General features: G+C 55.0%; 1 protein-coding gene across 7 annotated transcripts in view; it reads left to right on the top strand.

Annotated features, from left to right (window-relative positions):
- Window positions 1-23,648, top strand: part of ARRB1 (arrestin beta 1) — an 82,847-nt gene that overhangs the window by 39,892 nt on the left and 19,307 nt on the right. For 3 of the 7 annotated variants that reach the window (XM_019488287.2, XM_019488286.2, XM_019488289.2), the window contains exons 3-5: window positions 11,567-11,627; window positions 16,456-16,500; window positions 17,270-17,466. In XM_019488287.2, the coding sequence (XP_019343832.1) occupies window positions 11,567-11,627; window positions 16,456-16,500; window positions 17,270-17,466 (303 nt within the window). Of the gene's footprint in view, window positions 1-8,660; window positions 9,457-11,566; window positions 11,628-11,882; window positions 12,070-12,321; window positions 13,744-16,455; window positions 16,501-17,269; window positions 17,467-23,648 lie in introns of those variants that run through there. The other 4 variants (XM_019488283.2, XM_019488284.2, XM_019488291.2 and 1 more) reach the window with 3 other exon arrangements.

Here is a 23,648-nt window from a genome sequence, read left to right on the forward strand (position 1 = left end):
GTGTTAAAAAATCCAGAATTAGTTCTTCTCTTTGTTTTTTGGGGGGTATTTCATGGTTGAATGAGGGTGAATCTTCTGTTTTCTGAGACGTTAGAGCTTGGCTTGTGTTTCCAAGCCAGGAAGGCTAAGGACTTGCTTTCTTTGGATAAGAAAGCTGCTATTCTCTTGCAATCCCAGGACTCCAGGAGCTAAGGCTTTATGACCCCTCCTTCCCCCTCAAACTATCCTGAGACTTGAGAGATAATCTCAAGGGATGGAAAATCCCCTAAATATAGGAGTGCCCGGAGCTAAGGATCTGCTCAGAGTTCACCCGGAGATAGGTCGAGCTGTGAAGTCAGTCTGGCTCGTCCTTCAGGGAACGGGCAGCCCAGGTGTGTTGAACATCCACCTCCTTCCAGCGGCAGATGCATTCAAGACCAGAGCAGTCCCCCTTTTGGGGGTCAGGGGTTGGCACTCTCCTTTCTAGGTTCAGACATCACTTGCATACAAAGGTCGGCCCTGTTTGCAAGCAGGTGCTGGGGCCGCTGACGGCGGGACCGGGTGGCACAGGGTACTCGGTCGCTGGGCAGACATTGAATTTCCTAATCTAAGGAAGAAGAGCTGGCTTTCCTGAAAATCAAATTAACCATTGATTTGCTGTTCCTTGGTAGGAGCTGAGAAGCAGCAACATGCGGTTGTTTGATGCCCTTCAGTGATGGTTGGATGGGGTTTTGGTTAAATGCAAAGCTGTTCTTCCCTGCTTCACCCAAAAGGACAAATATTTCCACAAGAAAAGGTTTTTTTCCAAAGGAAAATGCTCCAAAATACTCTCCCAGGAGGAGAGCATGGGGGAAAAAACCCCCTGGAGCCCCAAAGATCGAAGCTGAACAGAAACGATGAGTAAACTGTGGGGGAAAATGGAAGCTGTGTTGCGCGGCGCTTGGTACAATCTCCCTCCCGCTGTCTCAATATTATTAGTCTTGAGGGGGAAAATGTAATTGTTTCAGTATTTCAAAACAAAAAAATGTCAAACAGCTTCAGACTTCAGGGGGAGATGAGGGCAGAGGCTTTGTGCAAACATCCCAACTTTTCATCTTCAGCTGAAAAATGCAGAATTAATTTGAGTTCCAAATTCATTTAAAAAAAAAAAAAAAAGCCACTCTCTCCTAACTGGTGACAAGGGACCCTGAGGCTGGAAATGTTTCAGCAGCCTGGAAAGCAGACGTGGCTCTGGGTGTCCCCTGTGCCAGGCCCCTGCAATGTCTAATTGCCCCCCTTGGATGCTATGACACCCCCGTGTAGTGGACAGGGTCTGTGGGCACCTCCCATTGCTCTCATCAAAACCAAAAGGGCAATCTGATGGGGGCTGGCAAATGACTACATCAAGTGACACCTGCCCCGGGACCAGCTCGCTCCCTCTCAAACACCCCTTCACACGCACGTAAGGAAGCTGGGGACCCTTTGTCATCACTGGAGGTTGCAAGAAGAGATTGCACAGGCGCCGGGCTGCAGGGATCTCCAAGGGGCCACATCTAGTCCAACCCCTGCCAGAGGCAGGATCAGCCCCATCCGAACCAACCTGGACAAACCCAGCGTCCAACCTCCGAGCAAAAACACACGGTCACCCCTGGCCCAGCACCAGGCACTGCACCCGAGCCTGCTGCAGGGAAAGCAGGGGGGCTGTAGTGGGGGTCCTGCTGCTGCAAAGGTTGCTAATTGACACTGGAGAGATCCCAGCCAGAAGCCATGCCCCTGCTGCAAAGGAAGGCAAACTCCCCCAGTCCAAACCAGTCTGATCGGGGGGGAAATCCCTTCCTGACCCCAAATGCAGCATCAGTCTGAGCCTGAGCGCAGCGGCAAGACCCTCTAGCCAGGACCCTGCGGGGTTGGTCCCAGCAGGAGCGTTGGCACAGCCCGGTGCCCATCCCCAGAGCACCCAGCACCTATCGGGGAGGCTTAAATCCCCCCTGACACATTGCAACAGGGGGGGAGACAAAATTCCCTCCTTGCCCACATGGCAACCAGCAAAGCCCAAAAGCCTGGGAAATAACCAAAGCAGAGCACAGCCATCGCTACACCTGGATCATCCCTGTCCAACCTCACCCAGCGATGGAGAGACCCCCCACCTTCCCCAGGCGCCTGTCCCACTGGCTCCCTGCTCTGACAGTGAAGAAGTTTTAACCGATATCTCTTGTAAAACTATGGCGAACATGCTGCTCTACAGCCGTCTTCTGCTTACCGGGGTCTGCACACGAGGCTGTAGAAAGCAGGGGGCAACTTAGAGCAGCCCTGAGGCTTGTTCGGCATGCCTTAGACTAGAAAACAGGAGCACAGAGGCAGTTTCAAGTGACCTGGCTCCCTCCCCAGCTTTCTCCGTTCCAGCCCAAAATGCTGAGACGGGCTCAATGGGCATCTGCCCCATTGCATCTACCCCCGAGTCGGGGAAGGTGCCTGGGCAGGGTGTGGAGGGTAGTTTGAGGCTGCTGAGATGCAGTGGGAAGGACATTTGCTGCCAGATGGAGGAATGCTGTAGCTGCCTGGGTTCACGGCAGGACTCCTGGCCCTGCATAGCCTGGAGACCTAGCCCAGCGGGGGGACCTTTTGAAGATCATGGCATCAAGCTCATGGTTTATCAAGCAGACCTGACCCCACCTTGCTGGACAGAGCTGACATGTAGACAATGTACAGGAGACGCCTCAAGTTGCCGGAGAGGAGAAGTACCATCCACGCTGTCTGTGGAAGAGGGTTTGAATCCAGGGGGGTAGACAGACACATCACCATTAGCATCCTCTCGCAGCCACGAATATCAAGGTGATGATCATCTGACATCAACTTCACTGGACCGGCCACGTCATCCGATGTCCGACTCCGGACTCTCAAAGCAAGTTTTATTCTCCCAGCTCGGTCGAGGTCTACACTCGAGACGAGGGCAGAGAAAGTGCTTCAAGGATGCTTTCGAGGCCAACTTGAATATGCGCAGCATCAACATCAACTCACGGGAGACAACCGCCCCCAAAATGGAGGGAGATCTGCTGCAGGGGTCTCAGTACTTTGCAACCTTGTGATGACACCAGGAGATGGAAAAGCAGGAGCGGCAGAAACAGCGTGTCGCGGCCCGGAGCAAGACGCCAGAGCCACCTGCCCTGCATGGAAACACGTGCCCGAGCTGCAACAGGGTCTGTCGATCTGCAGTCAGCCCTAGGAGGTTAAAAACCTGCGGGGAGAGACAGGACCTGGCGTCATGCCTCGGACTGGGAGACAGGAGATGCATGGGAGCGTGGATGAGACAGTGCCTGCCTCGGGCAGGGAGAAGCAGACCTCCACGGGGGCTGGCTGCTCGGGAGAGCACCCTGAAGCATAGCACAGCACCGGCTCTGCCATCACACCGTGCCCGGTTGGCACCCAGGCCTCGTGGCCCTGCTTCGGCTTGCAGGGTGGATGCACCCTTCCCCTTTGCGCCGGCTGGGGAGGGAGCTGGGCTACGTGGCCTCTCCAGGACCCTGCACTTGCATGGCTGGGAACTCCCCGGGCAGACAGAGCCCCACGGGCATGTCGCGAAAATCGAAAATCGGAGCCGTGGCTGTAATCTGCTTAGCATGCGAATACCTCCATACCTCGCCTAAGCCGCTTGGCAGGCTAATCCCACCCCTACCCAGCTGGGCCCGACTCGGGTCCTGACGTCAGCACGGTATAACTGCAAGGCTGGCTGTACTCAGTGGCTCCTGGCACGCTCGGCATCAAAGCTTAAAGCGCGTGGGAGGGAGAGATGGACAGAAACGAGGGATCGCTCTGCAGCAAGGGCAGACCTCAACGTGCTTGCAGGGCAGCGAGAATCAGTTCTTGCCTTTCTTTAGGAGCGTGCAGGGGGGTAATTGAGCCGGGGGGAGAGGAAGGGGCTGGACCAGGGCTGCAGGCTCAGGCGGTGGCAGAGGGAGATGGAGCGGGTCTCCTCCTGATGCAAACGAAGGGTCTTTCTGAGCAACGGGATGGAGAGGGGAGAAGGATGATGCAGGCTGGGTAGCGAGGCCCCCCCGCAACCAGAGATCCCCACCACTTTGCTGGGGTCACTCCGCTGCATTATCAGTGGGTTAATCACAATCCCTCGCTTGCAGACCAGACCCTCGCGCGGTGATGAGCGCTCCAGCTGCCGGGACTCAAGGCAGAGCCAAGTGCCGGGTGATTTATCCGCTCATTAGGAAGATCCTGACTGTCTCGTAGACTGCTGGCTCCAGCTCTGAGTGTGATTGAGAGGGAAGCTCGTTTAATATCCTGGCTGGATGGACCCGCAGATCAGGGAGTGAACCAGTGCCCGCTGCAAGACCAAAGGGCCGTGCTGGAGTGTCCGACCCTGGTTTGTGCTCCTGGCCTTGGAGGCAACCAGGTGGGGGATGGGGTCATTGCATGGGGCAAGGGGGCAGGAAGGGACAAAGGGTCAGGGGTGAATCCAAGCCTCAGGGTACCAAAGCTTCAACCTGAGCCTTTGAGGCTGGCTCGTGCTCAGGGCCAGTTGCTGCTTTCCTGCATCTCCTCTCATTTACTTGAATGGCCACAAAGCACAACCCATCTACCTGGGTGTGACGCTAGACTGGACGTTGAGCTACCACGAGCACTTGAAAAAGACAGCAATGAACGGTAAGACATGCAACAACCTCCTTAACCAGCTGACTGGGTCATCATGGGGTGCAAGAGCCTCAGCTCTTGCCATCTCGTACCCTGTGGCAGAGAGCTGGGCACCAGTCTGGGACCGGTCGTGGCACCAAATGCATTGATGGGCAGCTACATTTGATGATGTGCATCGTCTGGGGGCCTCTTCAACCACCCCTCTACCATGGCTTCCCCCTCGGATCTGATGGGAAGTTGCAACTTGCAGGCTACTGGAGAAGATCTGCGCCAATCCGAGCCGGCCGCTGCATGATGATTTCTTAAATCCACTTGCTGCACATCTACCATCACGACGCCCGCTGTGGTCCAAATTGCCACACCAGGATCTCACGGTGGAGACCCTCTGGTATGAGGATGGAGGTCGACATCAGCACCAAGCAAGTTCATTATCAGTCTGCCCACTTGGCTGCCACCTTGTCCATGGGCCTTGCTGAATAGCTTCTGGACAGGGTAAGGTCTGTGCATGGCCAGCCTCCACCGTTGGGGTCTTGGCAACAACCCGGACTGTAGAAGTGGAAAACACACACCATGCCTCATGCTGCCGATGACTGACTACGTTCAGCGGCGGACGTCAGGAGCTGCACGGAGCCATTGAGGATGCTATCTCATGGATTAGGCACATGCTGGCTGACTGCTGTCCTGCTCTCCGGTGACATCCTTGCCCGATCCCCTGGGCACAGTCTGAGCTGTGCGGACTTGGTCATGTTCCCAGGCGGTTCAGTTCCAGGTGGAAGTGGCCGCCTTTACCGTTGCCAGAAGCAGACAAGACTGCGGGGGCTGCTCAGTCTCCCCGTCCCTGATCTGCAGCCGGGATGCTGAACATGCTCTCAGAGAAGCAGGGAAACATGCCTCTTCTCCAGCAAAGCTGCCGGCTTTCCCTTGGGGAACACAGCCTCTGTCTCCTGCTGGAGCAAGCCCCCACGTTTTATTCCAGCTGTCACGCTGGAGGGGCCGGGCCAGGCTTGGAGCTTCCTGCGCACCCCGAGCAAAAAGCCCTCTGCATCCCTGCGAAGGAGGTGCATGCTGTGGGATGCCACGTCCATCGCTGCTAGGGACAGTGGGCATTCATCATGTCAGCACGGGGCTGCTCACTATTGCAGAACCCAAAACTGGTGGTGAGGGACATACAGCTGCTCCCGGGACATTTCCAGGGACCAAAACACTGTCTGGAAGATCTGTGCTCTTCACCGCTATCTTCATCCGCAGAAAGGGCTGGTGGTGGCGAGGGGGTAGAGATGCGATGGTCAAGCAGCGGGGGCAAAGAACTCAGCAAGCCGGCAACGGGGTAGGATGCTTTGGACCGGACCGATTCCTCCTTGAAATCTCTGGATGCATCTTGTGAATTGTGTGTCAGCATCGACACACCTAACAGAGCTCGTACAACACCCCAGGGCACCCTTAAAAGGATCTCACTGCACCGCAGGGTGCTGCAGCACCGGGGCTGAGGATCGCTGCCTTAGACCGGTGATGCTCCGTCAGGGTACCGCAGCACCCTGGGGTGCCCTGGGATCCTTTCAAGGGTAATATGAGGTCCCAACACAATGTTAGCCCAGTTAGTCACGCAAGCACGGTTCACAAGATTGCAAACAGGAATTCACGGTGCCAAAACCCTTCGGTCCCGTTGTGGTGTCCCCAGGTTCTTTGCACCAGAAGAATTGCTCTGGTATTTTGCTGTTAAAAAAAAAAAGGAAAACTAAGAGCTGGCATTTTTTGAGGGTGGCCTTGAGCCCACCGAGGTGGAAAGCCACTTCCCTAGATACCCTCGGACCAGATGCTCAGACGGGGAAGCAGAGCATCATCGTGGTCAGGCAGCTGGGAGAGAGAATAGGCATCCGGGGACTCGGTTTAGGCAGGTCTTGCTGCACCAGGCCTCCAAGCAGGAAGTCCTGCCTGCTCTTCGTTCATATTTATAACACGGGAGCAGTCAGAGGCACCAGCCGGGCTCAAGGCTGGACGGGGGCAAGACCCCTGAATGAGCAGGGCGCTGGGGCGAGTGGTTTATAGCTCATGCAACGGCCTAGCCTGCTGTGCTCATTTTCATCACGGCTTCTCTCCTCTCCAGCCCCCTCCTCCTCATTTAACAGTGTGAGAGAAATTGCTCGGGGACCTTTGGGTTCCCTGCCAGCAGAGAATGGCTAAACTCCCAGATTAAATTGCTGGCTGCTTGCTCAGCTGTATTTGCATGCCGTGGTCACAACCCTTGACCCGTGTGCCACGCTGCCCGCATAGCCCCGGGTCCTTCTCTGGGGACCGGAGAAACAACCAGTGGCTGCTGCTAGTTAAAGGAGTTGCCGCTGTTAGGCAGTCGAGGGCTTAGGGCCTAAAGACAGTGGATCTAAGTGTGCTCTTAGCCTAACACGCTCTGGTTCTGCATGTGAATTGCTTTCCCTTGCTCTTCCTGCGCTAAGCAGCCTGCCTGGCTTCCAGCTCTTCCGCAGGGCAAAGGACTCATTACAGATCTGGCTCTGATCTCTGAGGATCCCGAGGGGACAGCAAGTTCCCTGGCACACTGACATATCTGCGAATGCAAGGACCGGAGATGAAAGCCCAGGAAGGCGGCAGCCCTTAATGCCTCTGCAAAGGATGATGTTTGCGTCGGATCGGATGGTCTTTCTCTGGGGATGCCGCTGCTTCCCTGCGCAGAGGTGCCCGGCAGTGGGACCCCCTTTCATCTCCTGCGAGAGGCACCCTGCGTCCCTCCCTCCCAGAGGAAGGCTGTGCGGTTGTGCCCTGGGGAGGATAAAGCCCTCCGCTCGCTGCAGTGTCTCAGCCAGCGCAGGGCATGGGTGATGCATTGCTCGGCACGCCATCGCTTCTCTTGATGCGCAGCCGAAAGAGCCCCTTTGACCAGGACAAGGATTTGCAAACCCACTCCAGGATGATGGGCAGTCGTCCCACGGGACCAGGCCAGCTGCATGCTACCAGCCCCTGAGCGCCCGAAGCTGGCACACTAAAAAAACTCAGCACTGTCCTTAACAGAGCGCTGAGACGCACTCCGTGTGCTCTCGGGCATTGGACCAAGCGATATAAGACAGCCCTGAACATGATTACTGGAAACAGCGGCAGAGATGACCAAAATCTCCTGCTCCGTCAGCTGTTAACTGAAGACTCGTGCAGGAGGTGACGGCAGGTCGTCTCGTATTGCAGGTGGTTTGTGGAGCATCCCCCAGCTGATAGAGGTGCCCCTCGTCCCTGCCCGCTCTGGCCTGGGTCTGTCTCAGGATCAGGACAGTTCCTAGGCCTGTGCCTGATGGTGCTGGGATTATAACACTCATCGCATCTGTCTTGGACCGACGGAGAGAGAAGGCAGAACCCGCGTCTGGTCCGTTTAGCGCTCGTCCATCAGAGGTGTCCCTCCTGCACCTCTGTCCTCACACGTGTGACCCGGAGGGGATGCCGCTTTGCAGCCGGGAGGACTGGATCCTCATCGCACAGGGCTCCAGACTGGTGCCGCCTTGCAGCTTGCTCCCGGGCTCTTGTTTGGTGCAGGCAGGACCCCTGAAGGGCAGAGCCTGTTGCAAAGTGACCCCGTCCCTAGCCCTGGATAAGAACATGCTGGAGGAGCGGGGAGACGGTTCTGCCAGCCTTCCCCTCTCTGCCTTTCAGCCCTGGGTATCTTAGTGCATCTCTCTAAACATCCTGCAGCTGATTGCCTGGCTGGCGATCCGCCGTGCCATCTGGCCGGAGAGTGCCTCCCTGGGGGATCCTGCTGCACGAGCGCTTGCTGAGCTCTGTCTCTGGCATAACTGGGGAGAGAAATGCCTGAGAAGTGATTACAGCGCAGCAGGAAGCAAGCGGTTGGACTGCCAGTCCTCCCGGAGCCACTGCCAGCTTCATTACCATCCCCTTCCCATGAGCAGGGAGAGCAGCACCGTGCTGGCGCTCCTGGCCCGTTGGGCTCGCCGGGTGCCGTCTGGCTAAGCCGGGTGCAGGTGACATGGGACCTCCCGGGAAAAGCATCCCCCCTTACCTCCAAGCCAGGCAATCGGCCCCCTCCGTGCCAGTGCCATTGCACGCTGGACAGGCCGTGAGTGCTGCAAGCCGGCAGGGCTATCCGCACATCTATGGACCCCTGGAGTCAGAGGGCTCTCCGGCAGGCCTACGACACCAAGCACACGCTGTTGGGGGGCTGTTTTTCCAGCTGAGACAAAAATGCCTTGGTGCTTTCCACTCCTAGAGGAAGGTAGGGGCCTGATTTTCATTCACGCTCAGGTCCCAGGGACAACCCTGCAGACAACGGCTGAGGCACGAGGAAGGGGGATGCTGCAGGCAGCCAAAGGGACGGGCTGGTCATGTGCGGGGCTGTTTGCTGCGGCTGCAAATTCCTCCCATGCAGACCAGCAGCGAGCCGTGCTGGGGATACCGCTGGGGAAACGTCTCGGGTTAGATGGATCATTGTGCTACAAGCAGGATTTAAGGGCTGGGCTATGATAAAATCAGACAGCGGTAAAACCCGGCGGGTTGTATATCTTTTCTAATGCCATGCAAGAGGCACAAAACCCATTGAGCTGCATCCTTCCTGTACTGCCGACGGTTTCAGCTCCTTTGTAAGCTGCTCGGGACCATCTGTTGCCTGCATGTCCATCCAGCAGCTTGGCTCGGAGAGCCGCTGACAGCCATGTCTCTCCGATGCAGATCTTTGCCCTTCTGCCCTCCCTACTTATTGGCTTAGGCCTGAGGGAGGTTTCAGAAATGGAGCCAGGGAGAAATCTCCATCCAACCTTGGCACCCTGAGAAGAACCAGGCCTCATCCCGAGGTGAAAGAGCCGACTTCAAGAGAGGAGCTCCTTTGGTTGCAAGGAGAACTGGAAATGAGTATGGCATGCCAACAAAGCTGTATGGGACTGCACATGATACCCCAGCTACCCACACAGGCCCTGCCAGACAGGGGATTTACTTATTAGGCTTATTAATGCATTCAGGATAAGCAGATTAACTTGAGCTATGGTTTGATGGATGTACCTGGCCGGAGCCTGGCAGTGTTCCCGGTTGGATGCATTTGCTGCGAACCCTGATGCAGGGGTGGGTGGTACCCTCGCATGGGTTTTGGTCTCCTTATCTCAAAAAGGATGTAGTAAGGTTAAAAAAGGCACGGAGAAGAGCGACCCAAATAATTGGGGATATAGAGCAGCTGCCGTACTAGGAAAGACTAGAAAGGCTGGGTGAGACTCTTTAGTTTGGAAAGACGGCGGCCGAGGAGGGATATGGTAGAGGTCTATACAATCACGAAGGGTGTGCACCAAATGACAACTGCTACTTGCCGTGTCCCAGATGCTGGAACTAGGGAGCGCTCGTTGAAATAAATAGGCGATGAGCTTAAAATGAACTCGGAGAAAGGGCTTTTTCACTCGCTGCGTTGTTAACCTGTGGGACTCGCTGCCGCAGGAAGCTGTCGGGGCAGATAGCATAGCCAGGTTCAGGAAGGGGCTAGACCAATTCTTGGATGATCAGTCTATTAATAGGTATTAAACACACCAATGAGGGCTGTATTCTCTGGCATCTCTAAATCAATGATGGTGGATGCGAGGAAGAGTAAGGCGGGTCACTCAAGACCAGGGGTTTTAGACATGCGACACCCCTGGATAGATCAAGACCCCCTTGGGAAAACACCAGCTCTCACCTGTCACTCTTTTTTTTTGGAGAAATAATAGAGCAGGTTTTCTGCTGCAAAGTTCTTCAAAAGACCCCAACTATGAATTCCTGTTTGAAATCTCGGGCTAGGGACGGACATTACACATAAACCAGTTTCAGTGATCAGAAACTGGTTTAAACCTGGAACAGAACAGATGTTCAGGGCACATAAACCAGTTTGAAAAGGGCTGAAACCGGTTTGAGACAAACCTGGTCGAATGTAGTCTCAGACTTAACAAACCGGTTGATGCAATGTCTGTCCCAGACCTGGGTGTATCTTGCACATCCCGTTTGCACACCTAGCGGTGCTAATGCTGTGCGGCCTCCTGGGGCACCCTGTTGAGAATCACTGCTCTAGATACACCCTGGGCTCACAGCACAGGGATGCTAAGCAGGGTGTTTCCCACTCCCAGCTCTCCTTCCAGATGTGGGCTGGAGGATCCATCGCCTGCAAGGACTAATGGTCAAGCGAGGAGTCAAAAACAGGCACTGTGATGTAAAAGCAGAGCCAGAAGGAAGCTCATGAATGAGCCGCCTTGCTCATTGCTATACTCGCTACCGGAGCAGGCAGTGCCTGGTGAGATAGCAGGTTCCTGTACCACCGGGGATGGGGATGGCAATGGCGATGCCCCCTAGGAGGCAGGTGGGGAATGTGTTGCTGACCCAGTGCTTTCCATGATTAGCTCTTGGTCAAGCTGCTATCTTTAGCGAGAGCCCTGTGTGCTTAAGGCGTGGGTTGCACCCCGAAAGCGTGGGTCACACCATTGCACACTGCGAGCGCTGCTGCGATGTTCCTCGAGGCCTGTCTCTATAGCATCCCTGACCTGCCAGGACGGGTCCGACCCTCCTGGCCAGGCAGCCAGCAAACAGAGGAAAAGGGTGCTCAGGGGCTGTGCAGGGTTGCAGGCAAGTTCACTCTCACAGCCCCCTCTTTGTCCTGCCGCTTTAAGCCCAAATATTCCACACTGGATGGAGAAGAGCTTGCCTGCTCCTGACCTGCTACCCCAGGGATGATACCCCACTATCCCCTGGAAACTGTATTAAAAAGTGTCCCCCTTAAACCACCCCATGCCACCCCACATTCAGGTCCTGTCCCACCGCTGTAGACATCGAGTCTTGGAGACGCCGTCACTCTCCCTTGCCCCATTAATCCCAATTTGAACATTAGTTTTGCCTTCTCCAGTGGAACAGAAGTGACCAGGGGGGTTTATATGGGATTGGGCCTTGTGGAGCATGGGCACCGGCTGCTTGTCTGCTCCGTCCCTGATTCCCTTTGTGTCCCCTCTCCCTGCAGCTCACAGTCTACCTTGGGAAGAGGGACTTCGTGGACCACATAGACATGGTGGATCCTGTTGGTAAGTGGCTGCTTGGCTTGGTTCACCTGGTGGGATTCCCAATGCAAAGAGCAGCCCAGCCCGGGATGCGGGTGCAGAAGTGCTTTGGCTTTGTGCTGTCTCCAAGGACAGCGCGTACCGAACGGGGGGGCTTATGCAACAGCCTTGCCGTAGCTGTAATTAGACAGGAGGGTTAGAGATTTTCCACATCAGCAAGTTTCCCCGGTCGTGGCTGGAGTGTGCTCTCATGCCCATCCTACCCACTCGAAGGGAACATTAGCTAGCGGTTGGATGGGTCTGGACTTTGCAGAGAGGATGCTGACGACCAGGATGCCTGCAGCACCCGGGGGCTGCAGCCGGGATGCAAGCCCAAGCGTGCAGGGTGCTGTTTCAATACATCATAGAGGACAGTTCATGCCACTGCCTCGTTTCAGACCAGACCCGACGAATCTCGGAAGGGAGGGTGAGAGTCGCGCCAGTTAGAGTGTGCATTTGCACAGGGCAGCTAGACGAGGTGTCTGGTCAATGAATTACCATGCCCCAATGTTTGTGCTGCAATAAATGACAAAATGCTGATGAATGCAAGAGAGAGGAGCTGTTCCAGCTGGCTGGCTGCCTGGCCCGCTGCTTATCCAGCAAAGCGGGTGTTGAGGAAGAAGGTAGGAGGAGGGAGAGCAGTGGCTGTAGGTACGAGGTCTGGTTATAGAGGCAAACCAGTGGGATGCGTGCTGCGGACCGCCCAGCGATCTCTTACACCAGTGCAGCCAGGGTTTGCACCGTGCCAGCTGTGCCCGGGCAGCTGCTGCGGTAGGGGCAGGCATCCAACCCTGCTCTCCCTGGCAAACCTCCCATCGATGGCAGCGTGTGAAGGATCAGGATATCGGGCGGTTGCTAAAGTGCACGATCAATTGGAAGTTGGCATCCCGACAGGCATGGGAGCCTGCCTCCATCGAACCCAGCCTGGCTTGGAGCGACCTGGTTTCTGTGCGTGCTGAGGCTGGGGTGGGGGTCCCAGGAAAACCACAGCTCTAGGTGTGAAGGGGGCTCAGGGAACTATTTTTCCTGTCTGTGAGAAGACTTTGGGATGTGCAGGCCCAGGCTGCAGCCTGCGGTCCTGGGAATGAGATGTAATGAGCTCCTGGCAGGGTGAGACGTGACTGTTGGAGAGGGACTGAAAGAGTCCAGACCTGTTTGCATGGCATACGGCGAGATCCTTTCCCAGGGATTTCCTTCTATTACTTCTTATCTATATGAAAGTAGCACCTGGAAACCCCTGCTGAGATCAGAGGCCCGTAGCATTGGTTGCTCTTCACACCACCGGGAGCAGGCCGTGTCCCGAAGAGCCGAACATCTGGAGAGGCACCGGTTGTGTTGTCCTGCCCACCATAGATGCAAGGGGCAAGAAGACTTGCCCAAGGTTGCACGGGAAGCTTGTGGCAGAGCCAGGAACCGGCCCCAGATCTCCTGTGACTCCGCCAGCCCTTGTGCAAGCCCTTGTGTAAAGTTTTCAGGAGGGCCGAAGGGCCAGATCCGGAGAGGCAGTTACAGCGGCAACGCCGAGCATTCAACGCCTAAAATTTAGGAGCTTGGTTCTGGGCGTGGAGCCCACAAAGCCTGGGGAGGCACCTACCTCCTCTGCACTTTAAATAGAGAGACAGAGTCACCTGGGCCCTCGACCCACCGAGCCCCTGCTTTACAGTGGGGTAAGAGGCACCACTGGCGCTGCTGGAAACCTGGAGCAATGTCGTGGAAAGCAATGGCTTGATTCAGGATTATGCTTCAGATGCCGGGGGGGCAGGACCCGGTCGAATGAAGCTGCATCAGACTGAGGGAGATGCACCTCTGGCCTGTATGGTGCAGGCTGGTCTGAAAAGGGCTTTATCCTCTGGATGCCTGCTGCTCGCTGCACCCTTTTAAGGTTGAGTTTGGAGAGGTGAAAGACAGGGTGCAGCAAGGAGGCTGCCGATCCATTAGGCAGGCCGAGCTAGTGGCAGCAGGCTGCAGAAGCCACAAATGTGTCTGAAAGGAAAGCCAGAGACCATGAGATGTGAAACCTCCCCTCCCCTTGTCCCCTCTCCAATAGCTAATGACTGGAGCCCAGGTCCCCTACGCCAGGTCCCGGCAGAAATCGGAGACGGTAAGGAACACAAGCGTCTTAGCGGGATTTGCTTAGCCCTATTGCTTGGGGCATCGTCATGGGGACTTTGCAACGTGCGTGAAAAAGGCCTGGCTCTTGGGCATTGCAGCGGCAAAACGGGGTCTTCAGAAGCTCCCGCCGGCCCCTGGCAGCAAGAATCAGAGCATTTCAGGTTGTTGTTACCTCTGTTCATTATGCATCTCCGAGGCCGCTAGCTTTCCGGTTTAATTACCCAGGGCGGCAGAGCATATTGCTTCTCCATTATCTCCCACCCCATATGTAATGCTCTTCTTCTCGTATCTAATTACAGTCCCGCTTTGATTACCCATTAGCTAGGGGAAAAAAAAAAAAAACCCAACAAAACCCTTTTTCAGACTTCCAATTTCTCCACCCTGGGAATTTGCAGACCTGACTCACCCCCGCATCCAGTTTCTTTGTTCTGGGGAGAGCCGCTCACCCTGGCTCAGCCGCATCGGATGCAAAGTCGTTCGCTTCGTTTTCATCCGCTGCCCCTCCCCGCAACCCAAATGGCTAAGACGCCATTAATGTCAGTGTGTAGGAAGGGCCCCGACTACACCGCGTTGGTTGTGGATTGGAGCCAGACGTCTCTGCAGACCGACCACTTTGCTTCTGGCCATCGGTGTGCATGGCCCGAGGAGCGGCGGGTCTCAAGGAGCACGGCCGTGGATTCGAGGGTCTAGTTTTACCACTGAGATGGAAGCACCCGGAGCTGAGCGTGCCTCGTTCTGCGGGCAAAACATCGCTGGAGCCAGACGCGGGCACCTTCATTCTCCGTGAATCTGAGCCACCTCGGCAGCCCCGCTGGCTCCTCTCTGCCTTCCCGGCACCTCCCTGCCCCTGCCATGCCATCCTGCATTCACGCCTTCGCCCACCACAGAAACTCATACGAAGTCAGGAAGGGGCGGCAGGTCTGCCTGGGAGGCGAGGCGATGTTTCCGTGCAGTGCATTAGCCTCGAGGGACTTGCTGCTCCAGTCTAGCACGGGACTGAGGAGTTTGTCAGCATGCCAGTGCTGTGGAAAAAAGCACAGAGGCAACCAGGTGCAGGAAGTTGAAGCCTTCTGCCTAGCCTGGCGTGCGGTGGGTGCTGTACAGCTCGAAGCCGTACGTGCCACCCGGTCCGGCAGGCCTCAGAGGCCTGGGTGCAGCTCGCAGAAGGAAGCTGGAGCGTACACCTTCTCTGGGGCAGGCCAGGAGAAAGGCCACGAGACTCAGATGGGTCTGGAGTGGTGAATGCTTTCCATCGCTCCAGAGAGCGATAGTCCTGCTCTTCTCTTCCATGGACAGGAGAGCCGTCATGCCGTGACCAGGGCTGGCTGGTTTGCTGTGGGATGGGCAGGACACAGCCAGGCGTGTCATAGGCATGGGGACAGGCTAGGCTTTCCTCTCTGGGCACTGCACTATTAACCGGCAAACATGGGTCTCAGCGCCACGTGCACATGAGGGTAATTCCTCTCCCTGTGCATTCACAAATGAGCTGGGAAAGCAAAGCTGCAGTGCCACGATCCCGGCAGACAGAGCAGCAACAAAACATAGGTTCGGGGGGTGTCGGTTGTAGCTGAAGAAGGGCGTTTGCACCCAAAAACTTGCAAAGAACAATTTTTCCAACTATTTAGTTGGTCTAATAAAAGATATCACATTTACCCAAAGACAGCGCGGGTTGTCGCTTAGTGCCCTGATTTGCATTTGCAAAGAGGACCCTTCTCTCTCCATTCACAGGGCTGACATCAGGCCCTGAGTCACGTCCTCCTTCGTCCTTATGTCACCCGCTGTTCGGTGCATGCTACACAGCCCCTCCCGGCTTGATCCACAGCTGCTGCCACCTCCCACCCGGGGACGAGTCCCTTGGCAGCAGCTGCAGTCTCACGTCCATGGCCCTGCAGGCCCTGGGGCTCAGGGATGCCCAGGCAGGCTCTCACTGGATGCAGGGGAGCCCCAGCTTGCCTGGGAACCCGGGGCTTGACCTTGTTTGTCTGCTTGATCCTCAGTAATAGCTAGCAGGAGTCTTGCAGCAGCCCAAAGAGGACAAGCACAGGAGAGCTCATTGGAGTTGGGTGTTTTGGGGGATGCAGCCTTCACCCCGGGCTGCCTGGCCCAAGGCTGGGCTGTCCGAGCCTTGTCCCAGGGATGGCCGGGCAGAATGGGAGAAATCCTGCAAGGCTGGAGAAGCAGGTCCCAGTCTGACTCAGAGCATAGCAACCACCAACGAAGGCATGTGGCACTTGGCCCATGCCCCGGAGATGCTAGGTTGGCGCCTGGAGGGCTGACTCGGGCTGGCAATGACGGGCTTCAGGTCAGCATGGCAGCAGATAGGATTCAGGTGTAATGGTGACTACTGAGGCAGCAGGTGCTGCTGCAGAGGGAGGCAATGTGGTGTCGAGGGGCTCAGGACCAGCGGGTACCAAGCTGGGCACCAAGAGGGTACCAGTGTGTACCAAGCTGGGTCTCGAGGGCTCCTTGACCCTAACAGCAGCTCTGACATGGGTGCATCACTTACCCACTCCACATCCTTCAGTTTTCCCATCTGCACAGTAAGGATAACGCTGACTTTCCCCGGGGAAGGGCAGCGCGTGGGGCTCGCTTGTCCCATCAGGGTGGAGCTGGACTGCTGGGAGCGGAGGGAGCTGGGCTCACGAGCCCCATGGGCAGGGAGGTTGGTTGTGTTACTAATGCAGTCTGCCCTCTCTTTCAGATGGCGTCGTGCTGGTGGACCCAGAGTACCTGAAGGAAAGGAAAGGTAATGTCTGTCAATTTTAACCCAGCTGCCTCGAAAGTGTTTAACTGGGGTTTTCCAAACTAGCAACCCAGGCAAAGGAAGATCAACTGCATTACTGCTCTGGGCTCGTGGACAAGCAAGGCTGGTGGGGCTCTCCAGAGATCAGCAAGGCCAAGCCCTGCCAGGCAGAGCCCTTGCTCATACGCACACTCAGGGATGGAGATCATGGACACAAGTGTGTGCTGTGGAGGATTTGCACACTCACAGGCTTTACCACCCCCTCCCCACCCCAGCAAGGACCCCGAGCTCCTGCCAGAAACGCGGTCACATTTATATGACGGCAAAGGAGAGTTGATCGCCCCTCCAGCTCCCGTCACCAGCTGCCTCTGCTGGGAGTGGGGGGCAGCATGGCAACATTGATTATTATTTAGGCGCTTTAGACCAGGGGTTGCCCCCACCCCACCCCTGGGACAAGCTTTAAGCCCACTTGCAAGCTGCCATTAGTCCATTTGGGGCCACGGTGCCTCATTTGGGAAGTGCTGCGTGAGCGGTGGTTGCGGCCAGACCAACGGCACGGGAATAGGGGCATCGAGCCCAGGGGGTCGAATCCCAGCTGCGATTCTGGGTTGTCGTTTAATCCACCACCTCACTGGGCATGGGGTTAATGACCCTTCCTTTCAGCCACCTTTGTCTCTCTGCGGAGACTTCCTCGGTGTCTGCGGCTCGTCTGCATACAGCACCCGGATACCAGGACTGAGGGTCCCCCTGTCCTGCCTTCTCTCCCCCCCAGTCTTTGTGACGCTGACCTGTGCCTTCCGCTATGGCCGGGAGGACCTGGACGTGCTGGGACTGACCTTCCGCAAGGACCTTTTCGTGGCCAACATCCAGGCCTTCCCCCCGATCCCGGAGGAGAAGAAGCCCCTGACGCGCCTGCAGGAGAGGCTGATTAAGAAGCTGGGCGAGCATGCCTACCCCTTCACCTTCGAGGTAGGAGTTCTCCTCTCCCCTGCATCCCCTTTCCCCCTTGCACCCGGTCTCGGCCACCCAGCTAACACCAGGACTTGGCTGAGATGTGCCCATAGAAATGCGGGCGCTGCTGGGAGCGCCGGCAGCTCCGTACTTGGAGATCTGCCTTCTCCGGTTGCATCTCCACCCTGTTGCTGCATTGCTGGCGCTGCCTACAGCAGCGGCTGCAGTGTAGGGAGGCTCCTGCAGCACGGCGGTAAAAGCACCCCCATCGTGCCCCCTCCCAGAGCAAAGTGCCAGAGTCTGGAAGGGATGAGCAGCAGGCAGGTTTGCACCCCCAGGCCTCTGGATTTAAAGGCACTTCTGGAGATAAATGGGGCTGGGGGGCTTCTCATGCTCCCACCGAGAGGAGAGCTCTTTATTTATCAGACCATTTGGGGACGGGCTGCCTGGTGCTCACTGATGTGTCGTGCCCATGTGTTTGTCCCCATCTGGACCCTGCCCTGTAGGCCTTATGGTCCAAGGACCTGCTGAAGTCACCATTGGCCTCGGGCTCTGGGTCTGTCTGCAAAGCGCTGTGAGATGTTCGCAGGCTTATTAAACTCCTTTGCTAATGAAGGTGACAGATGGCAGGTCCTGCCTATGTCCGTCCTACATATATGCGCATGAATTGCTTTGGATGCAGAATGCCTGCAACGTGCGGAGGTGGATAGGCTAAAAATGTGGAGGAAAAAGAGCAGCGGTTAGGTGGGATTCCCCTGCCCTGGACGAAGACAGACTCAAGGGAAGTGGACAGATGGTTAGGAGAAGGTTAGCTCTGTGCACGACTCAAGTGTGGACTGGCTTTGGCAGGAGAGATGGAGGAAAGGGGCCGAGAGCCGACAAGGAGGTGGTGGAACAGGAGCACGTAATGATAGCAAATGGTGCGAGAGGCAGACAATGGACTGACTGGATCTTGGATCACGTCCCAGAGCTAAATGTGGAATATATTCCCCCTGCAAGTCAGTCATTAGACAGGCAGCAGCCAGAGAGAGGTGGGCAGAAGTGAATGGAAAAAAAGAGGGGGGTTTATGAGAGGAGCACGTGGGGGGGGAAGAAAGGTGGCAAATTATAAGTCGCTTGTCAGAGAAGAATTGAGCAGAGAAAGAGAGAGTCTAATTACAGCTGTACAGGAACAGGGTGTTCACATGATGTGTGTTCAAGCAAAGATCGAAGGTAGGAGAGAGGCAAGTCCAGAGAGCAGGCTGTGAGTCATCTGATGAGCGCTGTGCACCGGGCCGGACGCAGATCAGGATGAAGCACGGCTTCGCCGGGGAGGGGAGGGGAGAGGAGCGTTGTCACTGTTGCAAGCCAGACAGAGGGGTAGAGCAGGGCAGCGCCCAAGCACGACGGCGTTTTGGGATCATCAGTGCTCACAAAGCTAGCAGGCCAAATACAGCAGGTATAGAAAAGCAGGAGGGAAGGCTCTGCGTCGTGGATATTTTCTCTTCTGCACAATGAGGATGTTGCATGGGGAATTCAGGAAAAGACTGGCAGCTGCCATCAGCTATGGGAGGGATTCAAGAAAATCCAGTTGTGAATATTATTATTATAGGTGTAATACCAGTGCACTCCCCAGATGGGAGTGTTACAGCAGCACTGCGTAAATTGGGTATTGACTCTGTTGCGTGACCAGGGATCCTTGAAAAACCAGTGCTGCCAAACTGGTTAGACCAGGGGTGGGCAAAATGCGGCCTTGGGGCCAGATGAGGCCTGCCAGGCTATCCTATCCAGCCTGCGAGGCTCCTAAAAAATTTAGAAAATTAATATCTGCTCCTGGCTGCCTGTCATGCAGTACCTCGATGGCTTGCCAAAACTCAGTAAGCGGCTCTCCGTCCGAAATAATTGCCCGTCCCTGGGCTAGACCAATGGTTCATCTTGCCCCTTGGCCCATCCCCAACCTGTATACACTTATAGGAAGAGCTATGGACAGGGTATATGTACCATTGGCATATCCTCTTTGCCATCCATTATGATTGGGTTAGAGGATACAGCCCTGACTGGGCTGTTTAATAGTTTTAATGGATCGGTCACCCGTGACTTTGTCTGGTCCCCTTTTTGAACCTGGCTATGCTATCTGCCTCTCCAACCTCCCGTGGCCCTGAGTGCCACGAGTGAACTATGCACTACAAAAAAAAGCACTTTCTTGTGTTAGTTGCAAACCTGTCTCCTGCTAATTTCAGCAGTTCTAGTACCCAGGATGTGGTGAATAACAGCTCCCTATTCACTTGGCCCAAACCCTTCATGTTTCTCTAGATCTACCATATCCTTCCTCAGCCTTCTCCTTTTCAAACTGAAGAGTCCCAGCCTTTCTAGTCTCTTGTGGTGCATCTGCTCCAGGCCCCTGATCATCTCAGTTGCCCTTCCCTGTACCTTCTCTAATCCCACTGCGTCCTTGTTGAGATGGAGAGACCAGAACGGTACCATTTGGTGGATGCACCATCGATTTGATGGGCACCTTTAAGCTGCTGAGGAAGGTGGGGACATGCTCAACTCCCTGATACCTTGGTCCAAGTTATGGTCATTGCATTATATCCCCAAAATGTCAGCTGACGGAAGGAAAATGTTAATGATAATACCAGGCTCTTCTACAACAGTGTTGTCCATCAGTCAGTCTCAAGGCTCTGCGTAAAAAAGATCAGCATCAATGGGTGTGCCTACACGTGCATTTAAGCACAACTGAATTTAATGCGAATTAAGTGATTTTTGGCAGATATCTACACGTGCAGGGACTTGGCACTAAAGTTAATGCCAAGGCCTTGCAGCCCTGTCATGTACCTCCAGTGCAGGGGTGGGCAAAATGTGGCTTGGGGGCCAGTTGCGGCCCGCTAGGGCACTCTATCTGGCCCGCGGGGCCCCTAAAAAACTTAGAAAATTAATATTTATCTGCCCCTGGCTGCCTGTCATGTGGCCCTCGATGGCTTGCCAAAACTTAGTAAGCAACCCTCCGCCCAAAATAATTGCCCGCCCCTGCCCTAGTGACTGGGTAGACCCGGCACTAAAGTTAGTGCCAGGTTGCATCTACACATGCGTTAATGCACTTTAACTAATCACACCTAAATATGATACCTGCATTTGCAGGTATCAAATTTAGGCACGAGGGGCATTTTTACACATGTTAGTGCCGCAGCGCCGGAAAGCACCCGATGCTACGATGCTTGCAGATGTATAAGCAATGAAATGCATGTCAGCGCTGAGAAAAGGGAAGCAGTGTGCTTTTGAACTAAAACACATAGAAGGTGCTTTAGTTGAAAAGCTCACTGCTGCCATTTCCTGCGCACTGATGCACGCTTTGCCACTTATACAACTGCATGCAGCGCAGCTCGCATCAGCTCGCGTGCAGACTGAGTCTGCTCCGAAGCGGCGGATCTCCAGCACGTTACAGGACCAAAAAAAGTGTGTGTATAAATGTGTGAGCAGCCTAAATTCACCATTTTTAATGTGCATTAAGGGCATTCATGTGTAGAAATGTGCCCTTAATGTGCATTAAATTAAGCTAATGCTCATTAATGTGTCTTGTGTAGATGTGCCCAATACGTCCATTTTTACAGATGGGAAAATCAAGGTACAGAGAGTGGCATTGACCTGCTCAGAGTCACCTAGCACAGCCCTGTCTGAACTGGGATAGACCCCAGATCTCCCGAGTCCAAAGCTGGTGCAATCTACCTGCTAGGTCACATTGCTGTTGATGATCCAGTTTGGCAAGTGTGAATGCAATACTGGGCAGCTGATTCTGGAGTATGAACAACCAGGAAAAGATCAAGGCTGCCATTTTCAAACTGAACCTTAAATGAGTGAGGATGGCATGGCAGAGTCTCATTGCAAAGGCAGCTCATGTATAATTCATTTGCAAAAGAAGGGGCTGACTTCTGCCACATTTTGCTCTTGGTGAAGCAGCTTCTCTGCCGTTGTACTTTGGATCCTATATTCCTCCCTACCGTTGCAGCTCCGTGCAGCGTTCAGGTTCACTTCCTATGTCAAGCTGCACAGCGTTGCTATGAGCCATCCAAAAGCGGGGCATAGGGATGCCTTGATTATAGAGTTTTTAATCCAATTTTGCAGAACACTTGGCGGAGAGGTGCTCTCGCCATGTCGGTTATTGTTACCAGGAAGACATGAAACAGTCCCTCTGCACCCAGTTTTAATTGCACCGGTAATTAGCTCCATTAATTCCACCATTGTCTGGATTCCAAAGAGGAACAGTCAAAAGCAGTTGGCTAGGTAGGAGGCAAAGTCTGTCCCAACGGTACAGCAGGAAAGGCCTCCCATGCTAATTAAATAGTAACAACGGCAAAGCAAATTCTCTCGACCGTGAAAAGAAATGCATAATTACTCCCATTTATAATGGAGGGGTGTCAAGCTAGCAGCTGCCGAGTCCTGCCATCTTGCGGAGGCAGAAGGGTCCGGCTGAGAGGAGATCCCAGCTCTCCAGGAAGCAGGAGAGGCAGGTGATATTGCTAGCTCTGCCGCTGCCCACCTGGGTTTTATAGTTTCATAGTTGGTCGGGTCGGAAGGGACCTGAGCAGATCATCAAGTCTGACCCCCTGCCATGGGCAGGAAAGAGTACTGGGGTCAAACGACCCTGGCCAGTTGATTATCCAGCCTCCTTTTGAAGACCCCCAGGGTAGGAGCCAGCACCACTTCCCTTGGAAGTTGGTTCCAGATCCCATCCGCCCTGACAGTGAAGTCGCACCTCCTGATGTCTAGTCTGAATCTACTCTCCGTCAACTTATGGCCGTTGTTCCTTGTCACCCCTGGTAGTGCTCGGGGGAACAGGGACTCTCCCATTGCCTGCTGGTCTCCCTTGGCCAGTTTATAGATGGCCACCAGATCCCCTCTCAGCCTTCTCTTGTGAAGGCTGAACAGGTTCAGGTCCCATTGCCTCTCCTCGTGGGGCCTGCCCTGCTGTCCCCGGATCATGCGGGTGACCCTACTCTGGGACCTCTCCATGCTGTCCACATCCCTCCTGAAGTGCGGTGCCCAGAACTGGACGCAGTACTCCAACTGCGGCCTGACCAGTGTCGCATAGAGGGGGAGGATCACCTCCTTGGACCTGCTCGAGATGCATCTGTGGATGCATGACAAGGTACGGTTGGCCTTCCTGACTGCGTCCCCACACTGTCGGCCCATGTTCATTTTGGTATCAATAATGACTCCCAGATCCTTTTCTGCCTCTGCACTGATGAGAAGGGAGTTCCCCAGCCTGTAGGTCTGTTGCTGGTTCCTCCTCCCCAGGTGCAGCACCTTGCACTTGTCAGTGTTGAAACCCATCCTGCTCTCATCTGCCCACCCCTGTAACCCATCTAGGTCCGATTGCAGCCTATTCCTCCCTTCTAGCATGCCCACATCCCCCCACATCTTAGTGTCATCTGCGAATTTGAACAGGGTGCTTTTTACCCCCTCGCCCAAGTTGCTGATGAAGACGTTGAACAGTGCGGGTCCGAGGACCGAGCCCTGGGGGACCCCACTGCCCACACCCCTCCAGGTCGAAAATGACCCATCCACCACCACTCTCTGGGTGCAGCCCTCCAGCCAACTAGTAACCCATCTGACTGTGTGAGCATTGACACCACAATCTCCTAATTTTTTAATGAGAATGGGGTGAGAGACAGTGTCGAAGGCTTTCCTGAAGTCCAGAAAGACTACGTCCACTGCTACCCCTGCGTCCAAGGATTTTGTGACCTGGTCGTAGAAGGCCGCCAGGTTGGTCTGACAGGACCTGCCTCGAATGAACCCGTGTTGGTTGCCCCTAAGCCTAACCTCCCCTGCTGGTCCCTCGCAGATGTGCTCCTGGATAATTTTCTCAAAGAGCTTCCCCAGGACCAAGGTAAGACTAATAGGCCTATAATGTCCTGGGTCCTCCTTCCTCCCTTTTTTGACCATGGGCAAGTTACTTAGCTGTTGACTTTCTTTCCTCTCTTTCTGTGCCCAGTCTGTGTAGGCTGGAGCTGCACCAGTCTTTCCTTGCGTGTACACCACGGGACCCTGCTGTAATCCAAAGAACAATAGTTTTGGGTTTTTTCTGGCCCCACCTCCTTTGCACGAGATCAGACCCATACTCGAAGGGCCTTTTCTGACTCGGGTCTCCTTGGAAGCAATACTGATAAAATCAGCGTTTCACCAAAACTTATTCACGGTAACCACATGTAAGGTGCCTCGCGTCC

This window comes from Alligator mississippiensis, chromosome 1 (genome assembly GCF_030867095.1).
Source record: "Alligator mississippiensis isolate rAllMis1 chromosome 1, rAllMis1, whole genome shotgun sequence".
NCBI lineage: Eukaryota > Metazoa > Chordata > Crocodylia > Alligatoridae > Alligator > Alligator mississippiensis.